The sequence below is a fragment of the Acromyrmex echinatior genome, chromosome 15, assembly GCF_024713525.1.
Source record: "Acromyrmex echinatior isolate Ae372 chromosome 15, ASM2471352v2, whole genome shotgun sequence".
Lineage (NCBI taxonomy): Eukaryota > Metazoa > Arthropoda > Insecta > Hymenoptera > Formicidae > Acromyrmex > Acromyrmex echinatior.
In genome coordinates, this window is record NC_141866.1 from 7700235 (window position 1) to 7712807 (window position 12573).

The 12573-nt window shown below is 34.2% G+C and overlaps 1 protein-coding gene across 4 annotated transcripts in view; it reads right to left on the reverse strand.

Moving 5' to 3' along the window:
• The window catches only part of Pkn (serine/threonine-protein kinase N), a 37209-nt gene that overhangs the window by 23730 nt on the left and 906 nt on the right, over window positions 1-12573 (reverse strand). The window contains exons 1-3 of one of the 4 annotated variants that reach the window (XM_011057697.2): window positions 6868-7357; window positions 4827-4955; window positions 2438-2639 (exon numbers count right to left, since the gene is read on the reverse strand). In XM_011057697.2, the coding sequence (XP_011055999.1) occupies window positions 2438-2639; window positions 4827-4955; window positions 6868-6978 (442 nt within the window). In that variant the 5' untranslated portion in view covers window positions 6979-7357. Of the gene's footprint in view, window positions 1-2437; window positions 2640-4826; window positions 4956-6867; window positions 7358-12573 lie in introns of those variants that run through there. The other 3 variants (XM_011057696.2, XM_011057699.2, XM_087413825.1) reach the window with 3 other exon arrangements.

Consider the following 12573-nt stretch of genomic DNA (forward strand, 5'->3'; position numbering starts at 1 on the left):
GACTGTAGTTCCTCTGTATACAACGCATCACGCAGGGCATAACGAAGTGACCATTCATAATGCATAATGCAGCAAAAAAACATTCTTCAAGAGTCAAACGATGTTTTGCCCGAGAATAATGTATTAGATTAACCTATTAATTGCATTATATGATCATATAAAGTCGTCATATTAATTCAACATACAGATAAACAAACAATTTTTCTGCTTCGAATCAATTATTATGTCTAAGAATATTCAGATAATATTAATAAGGCATAAGCGTTCATCCAAAGGGTACCAGCGATAAAGAAAACAATGCGACGACTGAATTTCAATTATAAATTTGGTAGACTCACGGAATACGAAACGCGATACAATCAATACCGAGAAAGGGTCACGATCTCTAATTAGAAAAAATTCTGTTAATCGTTCCTAATTTATGTCCCGCGGCATGAAGAGATTTTGAGCCAAAAGAGAGCCGTCTCGGCACGCAGACACGAATAAGACAGATGATAATCGTCGCCTGCCCTTTCTTTATTGTCTCATTAAAACTGGCAGTAACTCGTGGAGGAATTGAATACCATTTTAAGTATCGCATATATAGAAGCTATATCGAAGCATATAATACGGTATGAAGCTATGTAGCTAACATATAAACCCAATGTTACGGAAGAACGACAGTGTTAACGACATTAATAGTATGTTATTTTGGAACGTATTCTTTTCTACTGCTGATCAATCGATCAAAAAAGATAAATATACCTCTAGTTGCATTTATCACGCCGCGTTTTTTTAACCCTCCGAAGCTGACGTCAAAATCTGAACACAGTTAACTGACGCTGAATATACCAGACCTATTTATGTTAAATCTAAATTAAAAAGCACTATTGATTTCAAGAAAATGACTGCTGTAAAAAAGAAAAAATTCTAAGTACATTTTAATAAAAATAATACAAATTTTTTCAGATGTAACATTTAAAAAATTGAATTGTTTGACATTTTTTACAAAGAAATTTATAATTGAATGGAGTCAGTAGATCTGCCGTTAATTCCGGAGGATTGACTTATATAGATATTTCGTTTCAATGTTAATATCTCTTACTACATTTATCTCACGTTGTTTCTAACTTAAACGTTTGGATACACATCTAAAGCAATGATATGTATATCAATCGATGAGTCAGAAACGTCATTGCATTAAAGAGATACGCTTGATTTGTCAGCCTTAATGGCGACGTAACGCTAGCAACTTGGTATGCTCAGACAAGCTTTATAAAACCCGAAGACGTCGTCTCGACGCCTCGTTAGCGGGTGGAGTTAAGTGCCCTCTCGTTAACGATACGGAACGGTCGTTAACGCGATAGGGAGCGGGTATGCCGGAACATTAACTATTACCGCAATGCTTCGATATGTAAAACCAATGAATAAACGGGGCAATAATCGCTGCGTACAAATACACGTGAAATTATCGTGAACGCGCTTTCATGAAAAAGTTGTTCAATTGATCGACACTCTGTGCTTATCGGCACTTTGATTAAGTCTGTTTTTTATTCCTACACTAGATTGTACTAGAAGACTGATGACGAATTCGATTAAACGTACTCAGTGCACACTGGTGTGCGTTAAAGCCGTCATATTATACAAATTGACGTAAAGATACGTTTAAATATAAAAATGGATTAAACCGTGAAATCTTCAATACATTTCATTGTATTAAGTAAAATATATAAATATTTTATAATTCGAAATATTTCACTTTTACACTTTTACACTTTTTCACTTTTACAGATTAAGTCAATGAACAACAATTTTAGCATGCATCAGTGCGTCCAACCGAATTCGCTGAAAATGGCCACAAAAAGGCGTATATAAATGTAAAATATATGTGCCCGTTTGAAATGTGTGTATTAGATGTGTGAATATATGTGCGATCCCGCTACACTTTGATTGGTACCGCCATTGTGTGGTGCCAATCAAAAGAAATGTTAGTGATAGTTAGATTCTATCTTTTAAGGAGACATTAGACAGCATTTCTAGAACTTTCTTGCTTTCACAAAATATCAAATATATATCTATTTCACCTAAAGTTCCAAAAGTGTATTTAATTCAGCTACAGAAAAAAAGATCTAAGATTAATATCCTATGTGCTTTAATTGTTTGTAATTGCTGTCTTCTACGATGGTTCATATAATAATGCCTATTAAACTATCGTGCAACGAATGTAAGAAATGTAGATTTTTCTCTGCTTATATTAACCTGTTTTTCAATGTCTCGATATCGAAGATCTTTAGTGCTTGTCCCGGTATTGCGTCTGACGCGCGACGTTCGTTACATAAAACCCGTTTAGGAGCGCGTAGCGGACCGCTTTATTCTCGCTCGGTCAATGCTATGCGGGGAATTATAAGGCGAACACGAAGATGGTATCGCACAGCGCCGTATGCTTCGCTTTACCAACCTTGACCGTTGGAGTGATTCTGCTGCGGCGATTGAGGTTGGCCCTGCGTCAGTATAATTTGACTCTCGAGCTGCTGGAGCTCAGCTTGGAGCTCGTTCAACTTGCTGTTCGCCTTCTTCACAATAGTCGCGACATCCGAGAGCGACTTGCGATCGGTCGCGACCTCCCTCAGCTTCTCCGCGCCAGCCTTTATCTTCAGCTCCTGCAAATAAAAAAAAATGTTAAAATGTTAAAATTCATAATCGCATTGGAACGGTCATCATCATCGCCATTTCGGTTGAAAACGACATCTTATACCGAGAAGTTTAATTGCATACATTTATTATAATCTCGGTCAATCGCTCGTTTAAAAAACATCTATCATCGTGCGTGCCGCTCCTTTATATAGCAAATGAGACGTAAAATCACGCACGTGCCCAATGATTATATCTTTCGATATATCCTTTGGTATTCTATTAGCAAGCATTAATATACAGTTGCCGCGAATTTTTGCAATGAGTCATCATGATTTTTACACGGGAAGAGCGGTTTAGTAAAAGTATCTAAAAATTTAGTGAGATTGACATTTGAAAATAATTGTATTGGACCATTTAAATAATTCTATTGAATGCTCAAACAGTTTATCAGAATATTAAAACTTTCTGCTACATTAACATGTTTAAGCGTCTCCATATAATTATTTTGATTCAATACAATTATTTTCAGATCTGTTATCATATTGAATTTTTAGATACTTCAGGAAAATTTCTGTTTCCGTTATTTTCCAACATAAGTTCATGTTGGTATATAAAGAATTATTCGTGTTTAATATTACGTCAATATTAGTCAGATAAAAATAATCATTCAAAAGATATTTGTTCAATAAAGAATAATGACTCATTTGAAACAAATGGTCTTAATTTCCGAGACATTATGCATGCATCTGTTCTGCAGTGCAGTTGATTCACAGAAAATGTTCTGGTAACAAGCGTATGAAAATGTGCTGTGTTAAGAAACCTATCGCATTATACAGTATTACACACGACTCTGTTTCGCAGTGGATCTATTAGCGGTAGGCAGCAACCAGACAACGTTAAACGAGCGTGTTGTAAAGGCGCTTAGTAAGTATCAAGAGATAAAACAAGAAGACAAAAGACAAAAAAGAGAGAGAAAGAAAGATGCTGCTATATAGCAAAACTTGTTTCTACGCGAGTTGCAGAAATGGTTGGACCACCCTCAAGTTTTCATTTGCAGCGTGATTTTTAGAACGCGACGTCCGGTGCATCCGGAAACCATAGATCATCGATCGTTTATTACCAAGATGTATGTCGGATATTGATTAAACTAGATGTAGGTACGCATGAAAAACGTAATCACGTACGATCTGCAAATACTCCTATCTGCAATATCCTCTTGCAATCTCTTTAAGTATCGAGGATTTGCAATTGCAAATTTCCATCTAAATTATGGGATCGATTTAAGGATGTATCAGTATCATCAGGTATGTGTCTATGTGTGTGTAGTAAGTCTGCAAAAAGTGACTGGAATTGGAAATTTATATCTTCCAATAATACCATATAAAAATAACTGAACAAAACAGCGCATTATCAAATAAATACGGAACAGTTCAATAAGATCAATATTTGATAATATAATTTTATTTTAAATTCAAATGAAGATTTTCTCATTTTATCTCAATTATTTTTTAAAACCAGTCTACTTTTTACTTAAATAATTTTTTATCTAGCTTCTAAATTGCCACCAAACTTTTTGTATTGTTTTTTCAAATGTAATATAGAAAAATCCGTAACTTTTCATAATCTTTTCATTATATAATATTAAAAAAATGCTATATATGTTTTAGGATCTCCATAATAGGAATACTTTTTGTGACTAAGGGACTATATGAGTAAGTCCTGGGGATATTTTTTCGTTAGCTGTTTTAGAAGTTTTACGATTTTCAACTATCTATATGTATAAAAAATTATAACATTTAAAGTTAGCATAAATATAGTACGATAATTAGCCTATATGAATAAAACAAAACTGTGAAGATAAAATTATTTCAAATCATTTTCCCAGGACCCACATGCTCCATTACGAGTTAAATTAGCCCTATATAAAAATCCTTTCATTATGGGAACAAATACCCACGTCTGTCATAAAATATTTATTACTAGAAACAAAAACAGGCAAGCGGAGAACATTAAGATAGCAAGGAGAGATTAATTTCAACGCATCGAAATGAAAAAAAAGATGCATTAGGCTAATTATTGGGTAAGAAAAGAGAGTGGTACAGAACAAAGATAACGAAAAAGACGTAGAGTGCTGACTATGCTATCGTGTGTACGGACGAAGAAAGAGACAGCTTTACTGCAGTGAACGAAGGATAAGCGAAAACCCGACATACCTTGCGTATTTCTCGGCGTATATGTTCTCGCAGCACGTCAAGACGTGCCGGCAAGGGCACCTGGTCACTGCCAGCCACTCCATACTTGCTCGACAGTTCGTAAAGAACTGGGTGCCTGATGTAATCGCCCTGAAACAGATACAAAGTTCAATCCTGATTATTGATAGCTAATGTAGCGATTGGTTTCGGGCAAAAGAACGCGCAATAAGGACGGGCAGTTCGGACGATTAATCACTTTCTAATTAAACTTTCTAATTAAAACGAGAGTTTTTCCTTCTTTTGTGTTCTACAGGAATTTCCACTTTTATATAGATACGAGCGAAGCGCTATATCTGTATTTAATCATTTTTTCCATTCTTATGCCAAGATTCATATCAATTAATAATCAACATCCGCACTGTACTCGTTTCCGCGCACTGAACGTATATAATCTTTCGGCATTACGCGCGAGCCCGTGTTAATCCTTATAATAATAATAATAATCGCAATATGATCTCTCGCATTAATGTGCGCCAGAGTTAAGATAACACCAGGCGGAAATTACACCGTAAATATCAACGATCAGAGAGGGTATCGTCAACGAGCCGAAGGGAAATATCGCGGAATACATCTCTTTAACCGGAAATCGTCTGGCTCGTATTGGTGTGGCCTACTCGAGAGATACGGATATAGACGCTAGGCAAACACAACACGGAGCAGGAGAAAGTATCAGTCTCCTGCGGTCTCGCATCGAATGCCGGCCATCGAAATAGCATTATCCATTGTGATGAATGAACGTTGGTTAGTTGTCAATCCGCGTGACGATACAATTGCTTCGTCCATGGAAACGTCCAAGGCTATTCGATCAAACTTCTAACGGATGTATTAGTGACCTACTTCGAATGCACAGCGTGCGACTGCGAGTCGTGTCTTTGAATCGCGAGTAAATTAGAGGCCGCGAGCCTTAAAAGTTCATAAGTTGTGTTCCAAAATTAACTGTCAGTACTGAAAATCTATAATCCACGTAACGTAAGCTATAGATTTTTATACAAGCAGTAAATTTTGGAATACAACTGTAGTCGGATTCGTATTTTAAGATCGTCTTAAGTAATGTCTTAAGATGCACTGAGAGAAAAAAAATAGTTGTGGCAATTATAAAGTACAATTCTAAAATTGAAATACTTGTAACTACTAACAACTAGTTTTAAAAAGTAATAAGAACTAAAGTAGTATGAAAATATAGTATTGTATTATAAAAATATAATTATTCAGTACTTTAGTTCTTATTACTTTGTAAAACTAGTTGCAAGTAGTTAAATTATTAGAGTTGTTAATTTAGTAGTTGTCAAAACTATATTTGAGTGTGCTAATACAACTCTCTGAATTGGTTCATTAATATTTTAAGACTTTACTTAAGACAGTCTTAAACATAATATCGATTAGAGATATCGACCTTCGAATTCAAATTGGATTGGAATTTAACTAATCAGAAGAAAGAGAATCAATATCAAGTTTAGTAAACTTTGCTTTTATTGATCAAATTCCAATCCAAATTTAAACCTAATCCATAGTTTGATACATTTAACTCGATTTTGCGCTAATGTGCTTTCTTATCAAGATGAATTAACTATGTCCAAGCAGCTTTGCAATTGTTGTAAGATTCTTTAATACGATTGGTTTATACACTTAGATCCAGTGAAGCGTTAAAGACAAGATAAATCACATTAAAGAATTTTACAATTACAAAGCTGCTTTTTCTACTAAATACAGCTATTAACTTCAATCTCTTTAATTTACTTTTTATCTTCTTCTAGTTCCTAGAAAAAGAGTAAATTAATTTGAGAATAAAGTTAATTTACATAGATATAGAAATAGATCTAAGGAAGAAATAAGTTTGTTTTCACCAATGTAGATCAATTTTAATCTCGGTTCAATTTACTCTCCATCTTTTTCTAATTCTTAGAACTAGAAAAAATGAAGATGAACCGAGATTGAAACTAATCTACATTGGAAATAAGAAATTTTTCTCGATATAGAACCGACACTATCGGCGAAAACATACCGCACACGGCGTCACGCAAGTCCGAAGGTATCTAGAGCTGGTCACTTTGGTCAATGGGATGCATTTGCACACAACCGATTTCCTCTTCTTGTCCAACCCGATAAACGACATCTTTATTCCGTGAAACGGCTTCGCACCGAAACGACCAGGATACTTTCGTCTCCTAGTCGCGTGTGCGTTCTGTCGTGCGAGACATCGGCAGACAAACGTTTTAATATCTCGTCATTAAGATTCGCACCGAGTAACAAACAAACGAGCTTCCATCATGATTAATCACTGCTGAATCATTGTCACCGGAACGATAATCTCCCGGGCTGCAATCATGCGGGCCCAGGTAAACGTCAGCCACCTGTTGCAGCGAAAATCTACGATATCACGTCCGCACGCCGTATTTCCGTGACTCCGCGCACTGTCGCTGTTACACGACGACCTAACTGTAAAGCTCGCTCGCACCCGGAGCGCGCGACACGCTCCTCGAATTTGAGAAGTAGAACTGACCAAGAAGACAGCGCCGACGCCGTTATCTCTTATCTCAGCCGCGCCGATAACAGCGTTACTCAACTGTAAAACGTGAACTTATCGTTTCCTTACGATGCTAATATGAAGAAGGTATCTTAAAAAAAAAACAATTAATCGTCAAGTCACAAATCACTCATAACTCGGTGTCATCCGATCGATCCATTATTTAGAGGTTACATAATAAATTATAGGTTTATTCTTTTTCGAAGAAAGTTCTAAACTGGTGTACAAATACAAAGAACAGAACTCATAATTCAAAATAAATAATCATACGTATGTGAAATTAATGTAATCGTGCATCAATTTAGCACACTTCTGCTACATATTTTCTTGTTGTAATCGAGTAATGTCAATTTTGATGAATTGAATTAACTTCGAGAAAAATATCTGTGAATAGTGTGAAAGCATGTGACTACACTGTAACCACATTATTGTACAACAAATAGCATCACAAGATTCAAGTTTCTGTTGAAATGATAACTGTTGAAAGTATTGGTCGAAGTTATCGCATTGAAATTAGAACGTTTCACAATTCGCAATCGTGCTAGTTACGCAAATTCTCCTTGTAATAGACATTGTCAGACAGGCATAGGAAGTGACGACAACCTCCCGCGACTCTGCCTTCGGGAATAATGAAAGTATATCTGGATGTTAATTTAATTTTCGCTGCGTGTGCGAAAACGTGCGCACAGCCGACACTAACTGACGCACGATCTATTTTCATACATTCCACGATAGTCTTCGGGGAGGTCAACAGACGTCGCGACGTCAGGGGAACCCTTTTCGTCCAAACGAGCACTTCGCATGAGGAAATCGGGGAAAACTGTGAAAGTGGCACGAGAATTATTTTCACCTTTACCAAACCTCCAAACAAACCATCATGCAACGCCAAAAGAAGACCTCAACGTCAGCGTTGAATTACTGATTCATTACTCATTCATTATTCATTCATTGATGTATTATCATCGAAACCGTAGTTTTAATTCGGAGCGTAAATGGCTATGAAATTCGTGCATAAAATTAATTTATTACACCAGAGATGGTTTTCAAAAATTTGTCAAATACAATCAAACAAAATTTCAGTAAAATCAAAGAAAAATCGCCATTATAGATTTCAACAGATTCTTTTTTCCCCTCTAAAACTTTTTCAATCCCCTTTTCACAGAACTCCAGCTTTTTTTATCTTATTTATTTAGCTTTTTAGAACTTTATTTCTCCCATAGTAACAATTTCGCTTCAATTTAACTGAAATTTTGTTTTTGCTGTATTTGACAAACCTTTGAAAATCAACATAATGTAACAGATTAATTTTATATATGAATTTTGTAACAGTATACAAGCTCAGTTTGTATACAAAGCCTGGTGGAAAAGCGACAAATCTCCCACATCATTTTCATGTTCTTCGTTTTACTGTAAAATTGAACTTTAAAGAAAGAAACAATTGATATTATCAACTATTAAAATATTGTTTTCTGTAACAATCGTATGATGTTCTAGCATTCTATTCGCTGCAAAATTCGAGAAAGTGTCGGTGAGCGATCTAATACGAGAATTGACTTTTCAAGACAAGAATCGACATGTCGACTTCACGATCTTCCGATGATCATCGAGCGAATTCGAGGTCTATAAAAGCCTTCGCCATAAAATATGTATAATTCGATTGGATGCACTCAGAAATTACCTATCACAATTGTTTGGAACCGATTCGATTCTCCTTGAAATATTTTGTTAAACACAAAAATTTTCAAAGATATGTATTTTTTTTTTATATCGATCCAATTTGGGATTTACGTAATCAAACAATCCCTCAAAAATAATTATAACCAATCAATTATCAACAAAACGATAAGATATATAAAAAATTTTTTAAATAAAACTGAGAAACTCCTAACCAAAATTACATACACTAATGCATACTAATGCCCAAATAATGCACAGGTAATACTCAACTTTTTATGTCCACTAATGCCTTAATAATGCCTATTAATATCCTAATATCCATTAATGCCCGCTAATTTTTTCTTCTAATAATGCACAACCTTATATTGTTTATTATAATACAATTCTCTTAAGAGGAAAACTTGATTTAGAACGCTGAAAAGTAGCTTTTTTTGCGAATTTTTTATAAATGAATCATGAAGCCGATCTTCTTAAAATTTTAGGGGTGATTTATAGTATAGGTATTTCAACACAATACAAAATAATTTTTTAATATGAAAATAATGAATACAATAATAAGTTACATATTAATCATTATTGTGCTTCGGCACAAATGTTGGTAATTGGAGTGTAATGTTGGAGCCTGTAATTTTTGCCTGAATAAAAAAAAACCAAAAATTTTTTTAAATTAGACATTTTATCCTAAATAAACTAAAAAAAAAAGGAGAAAAATATCAAAGTGTAAGTGCAGAAATAATTTATACTAATTTTTTAACAAATAATGTTTTTAGTTCATTTAGGATGATTGACAATTATGTAACTAAAAAACTTTGGACGAAGTCGATTAGTCAAATAGGTTTTAAGTTATCTTGCATGCAAATTTTGAAAAAGTGCTTTTGAAAAAACGCGTTTAAAGTTTTCGGTATCGCTGTATATCTGCGCGACGCGTACCTGTTTCTCAGGCTATAACTACAAAAATATTTCGAATTTCGATCTAAAACTTTACAAGTATATTTTTAAAGAATAATACTAATAAGTATATTTTTAAAGAATAAATCGATTAAAGTAAAAAAAAACGAAAATTTTGATTCTTTAAACCAGGTTTTTCCCTTAAATAATGCTCCAAATCGCCTCAATGCCCTCAACGGGCATTACTCCTCGAATAAAACTTTTTTAGTTTTTTATATACTTATAACTTTCTAAATTTTAATAATATTTTGAAAAATCTCCATTCCTATTAAATTTAAAGAGATTGTTTTTAAACTTAACCCCTTAAATTTTTAATTGTGAATGTCAATATAAAAAAAATAAGTATCTCTTAGATTTCTGTATTTAACAATATATTTAAAGAAAAATCAAATCGGACAGTTGTGACAGGTCGCATTATCAGTGCACATTGATACACATTAAAGCTGTACATAAAGATATGTGTTTAATATAAATATAGAAACCGATTAAATATTATATATTTTATAATTCGAAATATTTGCATTTACTTTTACTCTCAGATTAAATCAAATGACTTTAATATGCATTAATGTGCACTAATGCATCCAACTAAATTTCTTATAAAACCTCTATTCTATAATTCTTAATGATAGTATCATTATATTGTCATTACGCAACTTTTTTTTATCATACATAAAACCTGTGTAACGACAATATAAGGATATCGTTGAGCTTTAAACACAATTGAAAACAGGTAATAGAAACAGAGAACAGGTTTCAACCTATCAGAAATGTGTACATCAGAATACACGATTTCTGACAGGATAAAAAATCTATTATTCTCTGTACCTATAGCCAGTGCTTTTCAATTGTTAGGGCGTTATCGTTGTTAAGAATTACAGAATAGGGGCCTAATAAGATCTATTTGAGCGGTGGCATTCCTCGGACGTTCCATTCCCGTGTCTCTTGTATCTCCTCGCAGGAGAAGCAGGTGTTATGAGAAGGAACCGGCGCGAACTCAGTCAGGACCGGTTACACCGACGCCGATTAGCGCCAACCGGCCACCTTCTTGTCGTCTTCGTCAGGTAAAATGGTAACGATTGAAGAGCGAGATCGGTACCGTCACAAGCTGAAATCCTGGCGTGGATGTACAAAAGAATCTCATTTTTCCTTATCGAAAAACAAACTTGAATATTGCTGCATGTGAACTTCGGTATGGCAAAATTCATCTCCGAGAATTGGATCACTGGAAATAGAATCCGGTTGCATTAATTGAAATTCTAGTGAAAAATGGAGACATCAGTATTTTATAGTTAAACCTATTCTAATTCTAGTCGAGATAACCGATGTTCAATCTTGACCAAAATTCTAATTGATAGATGTAATCAGAATCTATTGGTTCGTTCATTTTCAACCAGAAATTTATCTCTTTTGCGATTCAATGCCGGCTGGATAGGCTTAAGATTAATCGCCATTAATTTTACAATATCACGAATACATAACTTAAGAGAGTAATCTAACTAAGCGGAATCGAAAACCAAAAATCGCAACTTGGCAACCGAGTGTGTGCCAGTTTAGAGATACCATACAACAGAGTCTGCATTGTTAGATATCAAAGGGACAATGACAGTCCAATCCTTTGAATAGAATAATATTTTGTAAAATTTATTTAACATTTTCGAAATAACCGTCTACATTAACGTATATTTAGTAAGTGATAAATTAAATTTGAATCAAATTTAATATATTTTCTTGAGCTAAATTATTTAACTTTATTGTATTTTAGTTAAATTAACATATTGAGTGAAAATAGTAGCGATCTACAAAAATAATACGAAATAACATAAATTAGGTATAATTTGATCATAAATTTAACAGTATGGCCATGAGATGACAAGTAGTAAGTTTAAATAGCCCGTCGTTTTTTTCAGCTTTAATAAGTTAAAATGAGGTAGCAATTATAAAAAAAAAACGGTATATACACTTTTCTTTCTCACTCTTGTTTTGACAAGTGGCCAGACTGTTATAAAGTCTAGTGCTGATCATATCGACGCGACGTCGGTTAATTAACCCTCGTTAACTGGATTTTTTTCTCTGCTATACAGGTGGCAACGTAATTTCGAAGGGAACAACGAATGGAGTCAATTAGGGTTGCTTTCTTTTTAAGAAATGTAGTCGATACTTTCGATGCAAATTGATACACGTCGCTTTCCATTTATAATTTTGTTTAAATTCAAATTATCGACACTTTTTGATTCAGCGAAGAGTCAGGAGAAGAGTCTGAGTATATTCAAATGAGTTTGATCGATTGAAAGATATTAGAACGTAAACACGGTGAGAATTATCCAGACACCAGTGTTAAATCTAGAGATATTTTTTAGAGGATATATTTGTAATATACATACAATGGAAAACACACCGTTCGACAAGTTTTAAGCTAATTGAAATTTTGTAAGATTAGATAGATATTAAAAATGTGCACACACTACGCATATGGCGTTGCATTTAACTGTGGCAAAATGTATTCGACTGATATGTGTCGATTTAAGTTTCCTAAAAGGAAAGCAGTCTTTTAAGACC